The sequence below is a fragment of the Cornus florida genome, unplaced genomic scaffold (genome assembly GCF_030987335.1).
Source record: "Cornus florida cultivar Cherokee Brave unplaced genomic scaffold, ASM3098733v1 CherokeeBrave_3.0.0_Hap2_Chr06, whole genome shotgun sequence".
Classification (NCBI taxonomy): Eukaryota; Viridiplantae; Streptophyta; class Magnoliopsida; order Cornales; family Cornaceae; genus Cornus; species Cornus florida.
In genome coordinates this window covers 30,866,320-30,881,489 of record NW_026775576.1, presented here as the reverse complement: position 1 = coordinate 30,881,489, position 15,170 = coordinate 30,866,320, and the positions used below count along the sequence as shown (strand labels likewise).

The 15,170-nt window shown below is 37.8% G+C and overlaps 1 protein-coding gene and 1 long non-coding RNA gene across 2 annotated transcripts; both read left to right on the top strand.

The window, feature by feature from the left end:
• The first annotated feature begins 8,080 nt into the window (after positions 1 to 8,080).
• Positions 8,081 to 8,777, top strand: LOC132313917 (uncharacterized). Its single transcript, XM_059812852.1, has 2 exons — positions 8,081 to 8,716; positions 8,772 to 8,777. The coding sequence occupies exons 1-2, from the start codon at positions 8,081 to 8,083 to the stop codon at positions 8,775 to 8,777; spliced, it is 642 nt and encodes a 213-aa protein (XP_059668835.1).
• A 118-nt stretch (positions 8,778 to 8,895) lies between these two features.
• On the top strand, positions 8,896 to 11,280 carry LOC132311275 (uncharacterized). Its single transcript, XR_009482918.1, has 2 exons — positions 8,896 to 9,762; positions 10,836 to 11,280. It is a non-coding gene; the product is annotated as an uncharacterized LOC132311275 (long non-coding RNA).
• Positions 11,281 to 15,170: the final 3,890 nt, after the last annotated feature.

Below are 15,170 nucleotides of genomic sequence, written 5' to 3'. Positions count from 1 at the left end.
GGGATGATTTATATTTCTATAGACTTTGGTTTTATCTTTCGCTTTCGCATTTCAGATCCGTTACCGGGTCAACTTTTGGGTCATCACTGACGCACCGGGTTATAAAACTTGGGCCGTCACAGATAAGGTAATACTCGATCGGTTCTGATAACTTGACCGATATTTTTATGAATGAATTCATATCCGATTTGTTATTAAATGATCCAATAATTCAACTCATGTTGTTCCTTTCTTTTTCTTTGTAAAATAAATTAATGCCAAAAGAGAATAATAAACAATTATTAGAATATCTTGATAATATGTGAACATGTATAATATAATATATTATATCGGATTGAATTATTATTGGATCGAATTGATTATAATCCATATTTGATTTGTTTAGCTAACAAATTTGAATTATTAATAGGTTATCAAATTAAATATTCAATCCATATCTGAGTTGTTTAATCGAATTCGGATAAAAATTCGATCAATTAATAAGCGTTCCTTATTTCAATATTTGGTCTATGATTACAATTTATTGTTCAATGAGATGATATAAATCTAAGTCAGCTTAGTAGCTTGATTAAAGAATTTGTTTTTGATGCAAACTAAAGCAAAGGAAAAGAAAAAATAGAGAATTCCAAAAGGACATTGGCATTTAGTGTTAATAATTACAACAGTATTCAGCAACTATTACTATTTTTTTTTTTTTTCATATCATGTTATATTAAAAGTTAATGGGTGTGAAAGTTAGAAGTCAGACTCCCTAGAACAATTGGGGGCAATTCACCCGAAGTCGGACTCCCTAGAACAATTGGGGGCAATTCACCCGAAGTCGGACTCTGATAAGCGCCGAATATTGCATATTCAAGCGCCCTTAATTGCATTAGTTAAGTTCATTGTTCGTTTAATTATGTAGATTACTTTCATTTGTATGTTTTTGTGCATTTTCAGGTTCAATTTCAATAAAGGAGCAAGAAGGGTGTTTTGTAGAGTTTTTGAATATCAAGGTGCCAATTCTGAAATTCTGGCAGCGGTGAAGCCCGAACTTTGTTGGCCATTTTGACCTACCAAACTCAAGAACTGGGCTTCCATCATAACATGAAAGATTTAGAGCTCTGAATCAGCTTTCCAAATATTCAAGCAGTTTTTCATTCGGAGTTTGGATTAGAGAGTTATGATCTTCTTATTAGAGGTGCTCAGAACTGCCTGGCAGCAATGAAAGTCTGCCTTGTTCTTCAATTTCGACCAATCAGACTTGAGAATTGGATCTCCACCAAAACATAAAGTTTTTAGAAATCTGAATTAGCTTTCCAAATCTACAAACGGTTCATCATTTGGAGTTCAGACCGCAAAGTTATAGCCGTTTTACCAAAGTAGGTCCGGGCAGAGCATACCAAGCATAGGACATTCTGGCCAATTTTCGAGTGCTCGAGGCCTTATTTCGAGTGCTCGAAATTAGGGCAGATTGCTACACGAGATCAGCCACTTGTGCTCAGAAATTTTCTAACTTTGTATACTCTCTTTATGAGTTGGTTGGGGATGTTTCTTGGAGGAGAGAGAGGGCTTTTTGGGTGGAGTAACATGTCTACAAAAGAGGGGAGCCAATTCTGAAATTCTGGCAGCAGTGAAGCTCGATTTTGATTGCCACTTTTGACCCAGAAAGCTCGAGATCTGGACTTCCATTATAAAATGGCATATTTACAGCTCTGAGTTAGCTTTCTAAATCTTTAAACGGTTTGTCATTCGGAGCTCGGAGCAGAGAGTTTTGGCCTTGTTACCAGAGGTGCGCAGAACTGCCTGGCAGCAATGAAATTCTGCCTTGATCTTCATTTTCGACCAACCATCCTTGAGAATTGGATCTCCACCAAAACATAAAGTATTTAAAGCTCTGAATTAGCTCTCCAAATCTTTAAATGGTTTGTCATTCGGAGTTCGGAGCGCAAAGTTATGGCCATTTCATCAAAGTTGGTCTGGGCGGAGCAAGTGAAGCATGGAGCTTTTTATACTAAATTCGAGTGCTTGAGGCCCTATTTCGAGCACTCGAAATTTGGGCAGAATGCCCTTTGGAAATGGCTCATTTCAGCCCACTTGCACCTTGGTTTCTTCATTTTGTTTTCCTCTTTAATGAAGTGGTTGGAGATGTTGGTTGGTGGCCTCTTGGAGTGGATAAGATATCTAATAAAGGGAAGGAGGCCACACATATCATTAAGCTTCATTTTGAGGAGAGAGAAGAGAGCAAGAAAGGAAGGTGTTCTTGAAGCTTAAAGGAGGGAGCTCGAAAATTGGAGATGGAGTTCAAGCTTCTTCTTCATTCTAAGACTCCAATGGGTAACTAACTCTTCCTCTAGGGAGGTGATGAAGTCCCTCCCTTGTAAGCATGTCCTAGGGTAGTCTATTTTGGGGGATTGCAATGTATATTTCTATGGTCTTTTTCATAACTAAGAGCCTTTAATTTGTTGTAATGAATGTTTATATATGTATGGTTGATTTCTTCAAGTTCATTATCTTGATTGTTAGGTGATGTCTTATATGAATCTTATTGCTTGAGTTTTCATGGTGAGAATGGGAACAAGGTTATGAAATGGTTTCATGGCATGTTGATAGGTGACTTTGATAGACCATTGCTTAGGAAATCCTTTGATGGTGTATGCTTAACCTCTAGCTCCATGTGCTTCATCATTTTGTCAAGAACTTGATAGTCTTTCATTTAAGTAAATGTGTATAAGCTACACCTTAGTTAGGTAGTCTAAGCATGTTTACCCTTTTGATAGATTATACTTGTTTGAGACTTAATGTACTTCTTGATCAATTACATGGCAACCATGTGTTGTTATGTAATTCTTGACCATTATATGTTATTTTTCCCCTTAATTAGTTCTAATCTAGCATGTGTATAGGGATGGAGACGGATTCATCTCCCTAGTCTTCTCTACTTGCATTTCACCTCTTTACATTCCTTGCAATCTACTATTTTATGCATTTTAATTTCATAGCTTTAGTGACAAACCAAGCAAACACCCTATTCCCCCTTATCATTCTAAAACGATTCTAGACGCTTAGGTTGCCTTAAACTAGCGCAATCCCAGTGGTTCGACTTACCCGACCAATAGCCCTATTTTACAATGATTCGTGCTATTGCGAAGGTTGATGTTTAATTGACCAACCGATCAGACTCCCTAGAACAATGTGGAGAAATCCACCCATTGGTTGGGTTACAAAAACGTTCACAACTATGATTAAATTGAGAAAAGTCTAAAAAGCATGAAGGTGTTATATAACACTTTTTGGACATGTCTGTGACGTGTTCATAATTTAAAAATAATTTGTATTATTATTATTATTTGTTTATAAATAAAATATAATTTATATTAATTTGGACATTTAATCGCTACACATTCGAGATATCTCATCAGGCACTTAGACTAATATGTTCCGTCCAGTCCCATACAAGTCTTATATAGTTCATAATTTAAAAATAAGTTGTATTAGTATTTTTTTTTTGATAAGTAAAATATAATTTGTATTAATTTGATTATTTAACCACGACACATTCGAGATATCTCATCAGACACTTAGACTAATATGTTCCATAATCTTTCCAACTTTTCCAAAGATACACTATTTTCTCAATTGCAAATTTGTTTGACAACTTAATAAAGTCCAGAAAGTCAAGTATTGGATCTTTGCATATACTTCGAAGCAATTTCAGAATACAACATAACAAGTTGGGCTTTTCTAATACCGGATGTACTTGTTCTAGAATGCTCTAGAACTGATTGAGATGACTTTAGAACATGTTGGAGGTGCTCAAATTGGTTTAAAAAGTGTGAGAGTTCCTTTATCTCTCCGTTGTGTGAGAGTTCCCTCCGATCGTGAGGGTGTGTGCTTCTTCATTTTTTGTTTCAGCGGTGTGCAAGGGTTGTTGTTTGACTCTTCGCGTTGGTGCTGTGGTGGGTTTGCTTGTTCTGTTTTGTACGGTTGGTTGTTTGGGGTTTGTCAGCTGCACTGAATTGTGGTGTTCGTTCCATGCTTGGGGTTTGTCAGTCGAGATTTTGGTTTGAGCTGATTTGTGGATTGTTGAGTGGTTTGTGTTTTGCTGTGTTGGGGCAGTGTTTAGGTCTCTTGTTCCCTACTTTTTGGGGTGCTTGTAGCAATCGGTTGGTGTGGTTTGTGCGGTGGTGTTTAGTGGCGGAGCTAGTGTGTGCCCAAAGGGGGCACATGCCCCTCCTGACCTGGCCCCGCCTACTATAAAATATAGTAATTTTTATTTTAATTTGTATAATTATAAGGAAATTTCTATATAATGCCCCCCCTAAAATTTTAAATTTCTAAAATTATCTTTTAAATTTTTCTTTCCTTTTTCTTTTGCCTTAATATTCCTTTGATTTCCTTAAAAAAAGTTAAATTTTCCTTCTGTACTCAAACTCTCTATATTTTTTTTTCCCTTTCAAATTTATCATTTTTCTTCCCTTTTTCTTCTTCTTCTTCTTAATTTTTTTTTGGCCCCCTACTTCTTAAACATTTTTCTTTTTGCACTTAAGAATGATATATATAGTATGTATTTTTTTTTCTTCTTATTTAAATTATATATATATATATATATATATATTTTTACACTGCGCCCCCTCTGAATTAAAATCCTGGCTCCGCCCCTGGTGGTGTTGCTTGCTGGCAGTGTGGTTGGTCCGGTCTGTGGGTTGTCGGGGGCTTGCTTTTTGGGATGTGCACACGTGGTGTTGTGTGGCTCTTTCTTTTTGGGCCTCTCTTTCTGACCTGGACTGCTAGTTTTGGGCCGCTCTTTGTGGTCTGGGCTGTGTTTTTGGGCCTGGGTGATGGGTTTGTATTACTTTTTATCTTGGTTTGGCTACTTCTTTTATCAATTATGGCTTCTGGCCTTATACCTGCTCACCGAGCAGCTTCTTCCCACTCTCCTCTGGCCTCCAGTACGGTACATTCCATTACTTCTTATGCTTCGTCTTCTACTGCTCAACTGGTGTGTTTTTCTGATTCTCATACTGTGCAACCAAATATTATTGTTTGGAATTGTCGCGGTTTGGGGTCTGCTTCCACAGTTCAACAACTTAAGTGTTTAAAACTTAACTATTGTCCGGATATTCTTGGTGTTCTTGAAACAAAATCATTGCGGCGGATTTTGGCTGTGCAACGGGTGTTGGGTTTTTCCCATGGGTGATTGGTTGAACCGGAAGGGATTGCTGGTGGTCTTGCTCTGTGATGGACTGATAATGTTCACCTCCGGGTGGTGGAAAAAAATTCTTTCTCTATTACTATTGCTATTCTGTCTCCCAATCAGGTTCCTTGGTATTTTTCTCTTCTCTATGCCAGTACTGTTGATAGGGACCGGGCTGCGCAATGGGAGTATTTTATTCGTCGTTCTTGTTATTGGTCGTCTCGGTGGATTATTATTGGGGATTTTAATGATATTTTACATAATTCTGAAAAGCATGGGGGCCGGGTTAGGCCTCAGTGGCAACTTCGGTCTTTTCGTACACTGGTTGATTGATATGCTTTAGTAGATCTTGGGTATTAGGGTTTTCCTTTTACATGGTCTAACCAGTGGGACGGGTCTGTTAATATTCAAGAACGGTTGGATCGAGCGTTGGTGACTAAGGAGTGGCTTTCTAATTTTCCTTGAGCTACCTTATCCCATCTTTCTGTGATTGGTTCTAATCACTATGCTTTACTTTTGACGCCTATCCCTGAGCGTCGGGCTCGAAAACGGCAATTTCAGTTTGATGCTCGTTGGACTCTCTCGGATGACTGTCGGCAGATTATTGATTCCGCTTGGTCTACTCCGATCCATGGTTCAGCTCAATTTCAGTGGACTCAGAAATTACGGCATTGTAAAGCTGATCTTATTCATTAGGCAAAGCTGCGTAATCTTAATTCCCGAGCTCAAATTGATTGTTTGGTTGCTCGGCTTCGCGAGTTGCGAGCTCGCACTTTTACTTACTGTCATGCTGAAGTGGTTCAATTGGAACATTCTTTAATGTCTTGCTGGTTAGAAGAAGAATTGTATTGGAAACAGAAGTCTCGTCTCCTGTGGTTATAAGAGAGGGATCGTAATACTAACTTTTTTCATGTCATTGCTAAAAGGCGGAGAAGCCGCAATACCATTTCCGGGGTTTTTGATACTGGGAATCACTGGGTGGTTGAGGAGAATGCCGTTCAGTCGATCTTTCTGACTTATTTTCAGGATTTGTTTACGTCTTCTTCTCCTTCGAATATTGATCAATTTTTGCGGTATGTGCCGGTCCGGATCTCTGATGCGATGAATGCTGATTTGTTGTTGGCCCCGACAAAGTTAGAGGTGAAGCAGGCAGTTTTTTCTATGCAACCATTGAAAGCTCCTGGCTCGGATGGGATGACCCCGTTGTTCTATCAGAAATATTGGGAGGTTCTTAAACGGGACATTGTTGGGGCAATCTCTAGTTTCTTTGCTACTGGTAATTTGCTGACTAGTTTTAATCGTACCAATATTATTTTAATTCCTAAAATTCCCTCTCCAACGCAGGTTAGTCATTACTGCCCCATTTCGTTATGTAATGTGTCTTATCGCATTGTTGCGAAAATTATAACTAACCGCTTGAAATGGATTATTGATTCCTTTATCGATGCTTCCCAAAGTACATTTGTTGTAGGTTGTCATATTACTGATAATATTTTAATTACACATGAAATTTTACACTATTTGAAAAATAAGCATAAGGGAAGTAAGGCATGGTTAGCGTTGAAACTGAATATGAGTAAAGTTTATGATAGAGTTGAGTGGGATTTCTTACTTCATATGCTGGCCTGGTTAGGCTTAAATGATCATTGGATTCAAATGATCTCAGCCTGCATTTCCACGATCTCTAACTCTTTGAAAATTAATAGGCACTCGGTGGGTTTTTTCCAACCATCCAGGGGTTTGCATAAAGGCGATCCTCTTTCCCCATATTTGTTTATTATTTGCGCAGAAGCTCTTTCGCTGGCTATTTGGCGGGCCCAGGATGCTCGATTGTAATCTGGAGTTTGTATTTGTCGGGGAGCACCGTCTGTGTCTCATTTGTTTTTTGCTGATGATTCTATTGTGTTTTGTGCTGCTGATTCAGCAGAAGTTGGGGTGTTGAAACGCATTTTGGCTGATTAAGAGTGGGCATCTGGGCAACAGGTGAATTTTACTAAATCCTCAGTTTTTTTCTCACGTAATGCTCCTATGTCATTGAGGCAATCTCTTAGTTATGCTTTGGGTTTGCCGTTGTCGGGTTTTCACAGTCGACATCTTGGGGTGCCGGCCATTTTGGGACGTTCCAAGAGGGATGTTTTTAACTTCCTCTTAACTAAAATCCAGGACCGGTTATCTTTTTGGAAAGCGAAAGCTCTGTCTACGTGTGGGAAAGAGGTGTTAATTAAGGCAGTGTTGAGTGCTTTGCCTAAGTATGTTATGTCTTCCTTTAAGCTACCCATTACGTTGTGTCATGATTTAATGAAGTATATTCATTCTTTTTGGTGGTGTTCTAAAGATAAATCTCGGGCAATTCATTAGCTTCATTGGAAATTTTTGTGCCGGAATAAACAGACGGGTGGTCTAGGGTTTCACGATTTGGAGGCTTTTAATTTGGCTCTTTTATCTAAGCATGCTTGGCATTTTCAGGTCCGTAAACAGGGACTGCTGTATCAGCTTTTCAAAGCAAAGTATTTTCCTTCTTCGTCGTTCTTGGAGGCTCCTTTGGGTTATAATCCTTCTTGGGGATGGCGTAGTATTTGGTCTACTCAGGCCTTGTTATGTCAGGGAGTTCGATCGTTGATTGGAAATGGCCTATCCACGGATATTTGGAATGATCATTGGGTCCTTACGATTCCTCACAAACTGCCACCACCCCAGGTCCCAACTCCCTTTTCTTCAGTGGCAGAGTTGATTGATCCTGTTACGTCTTCGTGGAAGCTGGATGTTCTCTCTCAAGTTTTCTCACCCATTACGGTGCAGGAAATTCTTAAGATTCACATTAGTCGATGAGATAAACCGGATGAGATCATTTGGTCTCTTGAGCGGTCGGGTAAGTTTTCGGTGCGATCGGCTTATCAGTTGGCCATGTCAGGGACTTCTTTTTTGGGGGTTGCTTCTCCTACTGGTTCTTGGTCTTCTATTTGGCGCTGCTGGACACTGTCTAAGGTGCAACACTTCCTTTGGCAATGTTGTTTTCATGCCTTGCCAGTTCGTGTTGCGTTGCTAGCTTGCGGGTGTGCGGTGTCTCCTCTTTGTCCTTGCTGTGGGTTACAGGAGGAGTCCGTGGTGCATCTTATTTTTTCTTGCCCTCATTATTTTCAGGTGTGGAAGTTATCTCCGTTGCGCTTTGATTTTTCTGCTTTGTCTTTTTCTTCGTTCCAAGTTGGCTGGCGTTTTTTGGTGCACAAGGCTATGGTCTCCTCGGATTTTGCGAATGTTCTTAGCCTGATCTCCTTTTGTGTCTGGGGTATTTGGAAAGCCCAGAATCGGTTGGTTTTTGAGGGGGTTTTATGGCGGCCGGAGGTTGTGGTGCAAAAGGCTGTTGCTAGTTTTTGGGAGTTTCATGATGCTCGTTTCCTCTGCTCTTCAGTGCAACCTCAGTTGGCTGGTGCGTTGGTGGAGTCGTGGAGTCCCCCTCCATCGGGTTTTGTTAAGTGTAATTTTGATGCGGCTTTTTGTAGGCAGTCTTCGCAAGGGGGTGGCGCTGCTGTTTTCCGGGATGTTAGGGGTGCAATGCTTCGTGCAGTTATTTTCCGTCCTTTCTCTACTGTTTCAGCTTTAGAGGCAGAAGCGTTGGTTTGTCAGCGTGCGCTTCTTTGCGCTATTAATTTGTATTTCTCTTCTGCATGGTTTAAATTGGATACTAAAGTTGTGGTGGACGGGGTGTTATGTCAGCTGTCTTGCCCGTCAGAAATTGCTTCTATTTGTTTTGATATCGCTCGCGACTTACGACGGTTTCAAGCCACTCAATTGACTCATGTGCGTCGTCAGGGTAATCGGGTGGCTCATGCTTTGGCAGCTCTTTTGCGGTCTGGGATTATGTCCGATATGTGGTTGTCTTCTATTCTTCCTTCTATCGTCCCTTTTGTGGTGGCAGAGGGTGGGTCTTAGTAGGTTGTGGTTCTTTTGGTTTCTTGTGTTGTGGTTGTTTTTGCCTTAGACAAAAAAAATAAAAAATAAAAAATAAAAAAAATGTAATGTTCCATTCAGTCCCATACAAGTCTTATATAATACAAATATATACCAATTTTTTAAAAAATAAAAAAGAAAAGAACAATATAATTCAAAGTGTTAAACTTTGGTAAAAGAAAATTATCTAGTTATGATAATAACACTAACTTTTTGTAGAAAAATTTTAAATTATTCATCTTTCTAAGTATCTAGTTTAATATGGGGAGATGCAAAACCCTTTTTATCTCTATTTAAGAAATGCTGTCTCTTGACTCCAGACGAGCAACTTCGTCTCTCTTTCCCCATCTCTCCCTTGGGCTCTCTTTCTCCCTCTAGGGTTCCCTTCCTATCATATTCTTTTGACGGCTGTATGTGAAAAAAGACCCATATGAGTCGAAGCTTTGAACTCATGATTCGGTATTCGATTTACAGTGCAATCGGATCTTGATCTGTGCCTAACCCAGGTGAGAGAGTCCATCAATATACCATGATTACTTCCCAAAAGTTACTTGTATTACCAGATCACCTTGCGACCAGTTTGATCTTGGTTTCGGACAGGTCAAGGGTTCGATCCGGTACTTTCTTGTCTTCAAGAGGTACTTGTATTGTTTCTGTTCTCTGTCTAAACCCATTGTCACCTGTTTCTGCTACTAGCTTCATTTGGGTTTAATTTATTCCATCGAATGCCAACTCTGCCCTCAATTGTTGAGTTTGCTATACTTCTTGGGTTTATTGCGAGGATGAAAGGTTACTGTTGTTTCTCTGTATAGTGAAATGTCTTGAGTTACTTCTTGAGATATAAAAGCTATTTTTATATTCAACTTTTATCTCATTCATCATTTCATATTTGATTTCTTCTGCTCTTTTTTTTTTTTTTTTTTTTTTTCTTTTTTTCACGCCGTATAACCTTCTTCCTCTGTTTCTTTTTGTCGCCTTCTCTGTTTTCTCTAATTCATTTTTAATATTTGCATAATCTTTGTCTTTTTGCCTCGGCAATTGCTATCGCTCCTTGGTTGTCTTAATCACTTTCGGCTCCGTGCATGAGTAAAACATGTTAGAGTAGAACTGCCGGACTATATGCGGATAGAACGCGGTGCATGGCTTGAATAAAGCTTTAAGGCCACGGTCCTTCAATTATTTGACCGACCGAGCAGTCTCAGGATTTTCCTTAAACTCATAAAGACGAATTTGGCTTCGGTTTCAATGAGTTTATAATTTTTAGTTTCAAAACTCCCTTTTCATGTTCATTTTTATCATTTTTGACCGGCAGGATGTAGAATTTTGATTCGGGGCTCACTTGCACCTGATCTGATAACCATTTGCCGCAATTTTAGAAATTGTTGCTCCAAAACCAAAGCCTCACCCTTTACGTTCCGGACCATGCAATTTTTGTATCTTAATCCCCTCTTCTCTATACGATGAAATATTTATCTCCGATATGGTATGAGATGAGTATGCCATGAACATCGTAATATTGAGGTTCTGAAGCAAGCCTTTATGCAGAGATAAAGTATTTATTGCGATATGAAAGTCTTTATTATATGTTCTTGTTCATACCCACTTTTTGAGTGATTGATTTTTTTTATACCTTACCCAAAAAATTAATTATTGATTTTCTCTCCTATTCATCTCCATAGATACTACTATAGTATCTATGGACATTTTGCAGAAATTACAGCTAGCTCAAAAGATTAATTTTTGGTCTAGTAACCCTATTCATTGCCATAGTATCTATAATGATAGATTTTGGAGCCATACTATACCTTATTTTTGGACAGAAGGCATCCTCACCTCCTTTTATGCAAAAGATTAACTCTGCTCTTCTCCATAGTAGTGATGACAGACTTTGGAGCCACACTTTACCTTGTTTTTGACCGAAGAAAGCATGGATTGTTGCTAGTAAGTGTTTTTACTATTGCACCAACATTGGGATATGATCAGATCTGCTTATGGTGGTGGCATTTTCGGCAAACATTAGATGATCGTTTGCTCTTCTTCTAGACAATAGATAGAAGAAACAGTTTCTTTTAATATGTATCATAATGTCATGGCGCCCGTAACATTGTTGTTGTGACTATTGTTGCTACGGTATGGATTTAAGACTATATGCTTGACGGTATGGATTTAAGACACTCTGATTGGTGGTTCAGAACTAATAGAAAGAAAAAGGGAATCACATGTAAACTAATAATTTCTTATTTTGTTTGATATATTTTTCCTCTGATTTTCCATGGTAATCAAACAAGAAAATATAATTTCTTCCTCTATACTAGTTTCTGTGTTCTGGTATGAGCTTGGTTGTATGGAAATGAGAAATGTTTTTGGTCCTAACATAGCCTTAAGATGAATGGGTGGGTGTTTTGTGATCCAATCAAAAAGCTTAAAATATTAAGGAGGATTAACATCTAAAGCATTTTTATACTCATTCAATTATCCATTTGGATCTGATGTGGGACAAGTTTCCTTTTATAACATTTTCCTTTAGTCGAACTTGCAATGTTTTGTTGTGGTTTGGTCGGCCTGCTTATTTGGGAGTTCTCATTCGGATGCCTCCAGACTGGGTGCTCAACGTGACATCTAACGCATGCCTCCGGACCTGGCACTCATGTGAAATCAAACTAAAGATTGGATCTTGTTATATATATATATATATATATATATATATGTTAAGAATATAAAGAAAGGCAAAATCCAGTATCCAGGCCCAAGGGAAACAAAGGATTGCAAAGACGATCACGATCTGATTACCGAGCAGTTTGTAAACAGATATCAAAAAAAATTAGTAATGGCAATATTTGACCCGCTTGCTAATACGACTAGAACGGGACATAAATTGATACAATAATTAAACAGTTCATGATTAACTCACCAATTAGTTTATAACCCGAGTGACCCGTTTTAACAAAATGTGGAGTAACCCATTTTAACTAAATATGTCAAATAATTGTGTGTTAAAAATGACTGTGTTCTGTTCATGTTTAAAATGACTTAAAAATATGTCTTGCCGTATCATTTTGTGTCTTGTCACATCTTACCCATCTATTAAATGGGCTACACGTGTAATAATTATACCGTATTTTTATCAATTTTTTTTAACATAATTAATAATCATATCGTATTCATATAACATAATACCTCATGTCATGACATGGCATGAATATGACTTGTGAACACGAATTGTCACTCTTTAAAAAGAGGGAAGAAGAGAAAAAATAATGATGATAATAGTTTAATAATATGTAAATATTATATAACATAAAATTATATCAGATTGAATTAGTCATAATTTATATTCAATTTGAACTAAATCCTTGAGTTATTGAGTTAAATTCGAATCAAAATTCAATCGGTTTACATAAGGGTCTTCCTTATTTCAATGCTTGATTTATAATTACAATTTATTCTTCAATCCGTTATTACTGAGATGATATAAATCGAATACAGCTTGGTGGGTTTGTTAAAAAAAATCTGCCGTACAAGTCTTCTATAACAAAATACCAATCTTGAAAAAAAAAAAAAAAAAAAAAAAAAGGGTTAATTACAACGACACCCCTGAGGTTTGCCCTATTGATAGTTATATACAATTTAGCGGTTTTTTAGACAAAAACACCCCTCAAGTTTGCAAACTTAAACAATGATACCCCAAATATGATGAAAGTACATGTTTACCCTTTAACCATGTAAAATGACCAAATTACCCTCAATCAAAAAATCCCTTCTTCCAAATTTTCCATCTTCCCATTCCTGTGAGCCTTTCTTCCCCACCGAGCATCAAAGCCCGCATAGCCCACAGCCGAGCTCCTCACCATCCCGCTGTCACCCTCATCCGAGCCATCCACAGCCGCAATCTATTACCCTCCTTGAGTCATATATGGTCTATTTGATGATTAGAAACAAAGCTCCAATATTTCAGTTAGTGTCATGTAGATTATTGAGTCAATTTGAAGATAGATGGAGCTAGGGTTTGGGTGAAAAAAAAAATTGCAAAAAAGATAACAGGGTGGTGCATGTGTGGTGATGATGGTGGATGGGTAGAGAGAACTCCATATTTTCCGGCGCATTCCATTCTTGCCGTTGTTTGCTTGGAGCATAGAGAGGCTAGAGAGAGAGAAAGTACAGGGTTTGAGAGAGCTCGCTACCATCATCCGCAAGCTCACAGCCGAAGCCGCAACCAACCCATCGCCGTCACAGCCAGCCCATCTCTACGTCGAGGTTCACAAGCCCATCGCCATTCTGAGTCGAACCAGGCCGTCGCCCACGGCCCAACTGTCTGCCGTCCCCATCTCCCCACCATCCGAGTCAGCTGCCATCAAAACCAAGCTCGCAACCGCCTCCATCAAAACCGATCTTCTTCTTCACGGCCGACTGCTCCACGGTCCTCGCCTTCTCCACAGCCGCAAGCCGCCTTCGCTATCATCTACGACCGAGTCCACCGCCGCTGCCATCACGGTTGAGTCCTCCCCACAGCCCATCGCCGGCACCACCTTGCCCGAACCAGCCCATCCTCACCATCCGTGCATTTTGGGTGGACATCTATAGAGCACATTTTTTTGTCAAATATTTTATTCAATTATAAGGCTGTGTTTGGTCAAGTTGGACAGAAAGAGAAACGACAGATAGAGAGGAGATGAGAGGGTAGTTTGGTCATTTTAGGTGAGGATTAAAATATATCGTATGGCATATTAGACATTTCATATCACTTAAGGATGTGTTTGGCTCCGTTTTTTTAAAATGGGGTGTCATTGTTCAAGTTTGTAAACTTAGGGGGTGTCTTTGTTCAAAAATGGGTTATGTTGTATATGGCTGTCAATATGACAAACCTCAGGGGGTGTCATTGTAATTAACCAAAAAAAAAAAAATCAAAGCGTCCAACTCTAAGTCACATAAAACGGTTGTGAAAGCGAGAGCAAATTCGAGAGTTGGAGTATGAGAGTCACAAGTAGTGATAATTTGAGCGAGAGCATGCGCGGAACGTGAGAGCGATACATGTTAAGAAGGATTGTGTGACTTAAGTCCAACCTTATTTTTTTTTTTTGGTAAAAAAAAATTAATACTCTATATATATATACACACACATATAGTCATATATCATAGCATGTGATGATAATTCTTGTTATATGAAAAAACTTTAATTTTAATGTAAGGACGGAGAGTAATGACACAAAATATTACTAGAATGTTTGCAAGACTTTTTTGTAAAATTTTAGTAAAAATATTAAAAATTAATTAATATTATAACTATCTTGTTTAATAAAATTATAAATAATAATTTATAATGTCCTTAATAGTTTTCAAGGAGGGCATCAAATAAAATTAGAAACAACTGATTTCAATGAACTCCATGAAAGGAATATAATGGATTCGATTATTATTTACAATCATGTAGCACTTTGTTGATCTTGAAAAAAAAATAATAATAATAATAATAATTGAAAAAAAAAAAACATTATGGTAGAGAGTTCAAACTGGATATCGAAGTATATAATGGCTCTGTTTCATATTCATATTAGTATATTACTATATATATATATATATATTTAAAGATGTCCTAAATTATTTGTCTCATTTCTCTTTTAAAACAAATTAAAAGCATTCTTTTCATAATTACTCTTAACTTTTAAAAAAATCTCTCAACTTAATAATACACATTTAAATTTAAAATGATGAGTTTTATTATTTTAAAAGGAGAAAATGCATAATTGGAAGGAATGTCTATTTTACTGAAAAATACATAAAGAAAAGGTTTTTTTGGACGACTTTACTTTCTATCTTTCAACCAAAAAGATTGCATGCAACACTAACATTAACACTACCTCTAATATTAACTGTTTAACCCAAGCCCACCCTATACTTGAAATTTTCAACTTGGGTTGAGATGTTAGATTAGAAAGTGGGTTATTGATATGGTCAATCTTGGCATTAAAAATTTAAAGTGATGTTTAATTAGTTTTAGATTAGAAAATAAATTTAAGTAACAAATTTTTAAAAAATTACAAACAAATTC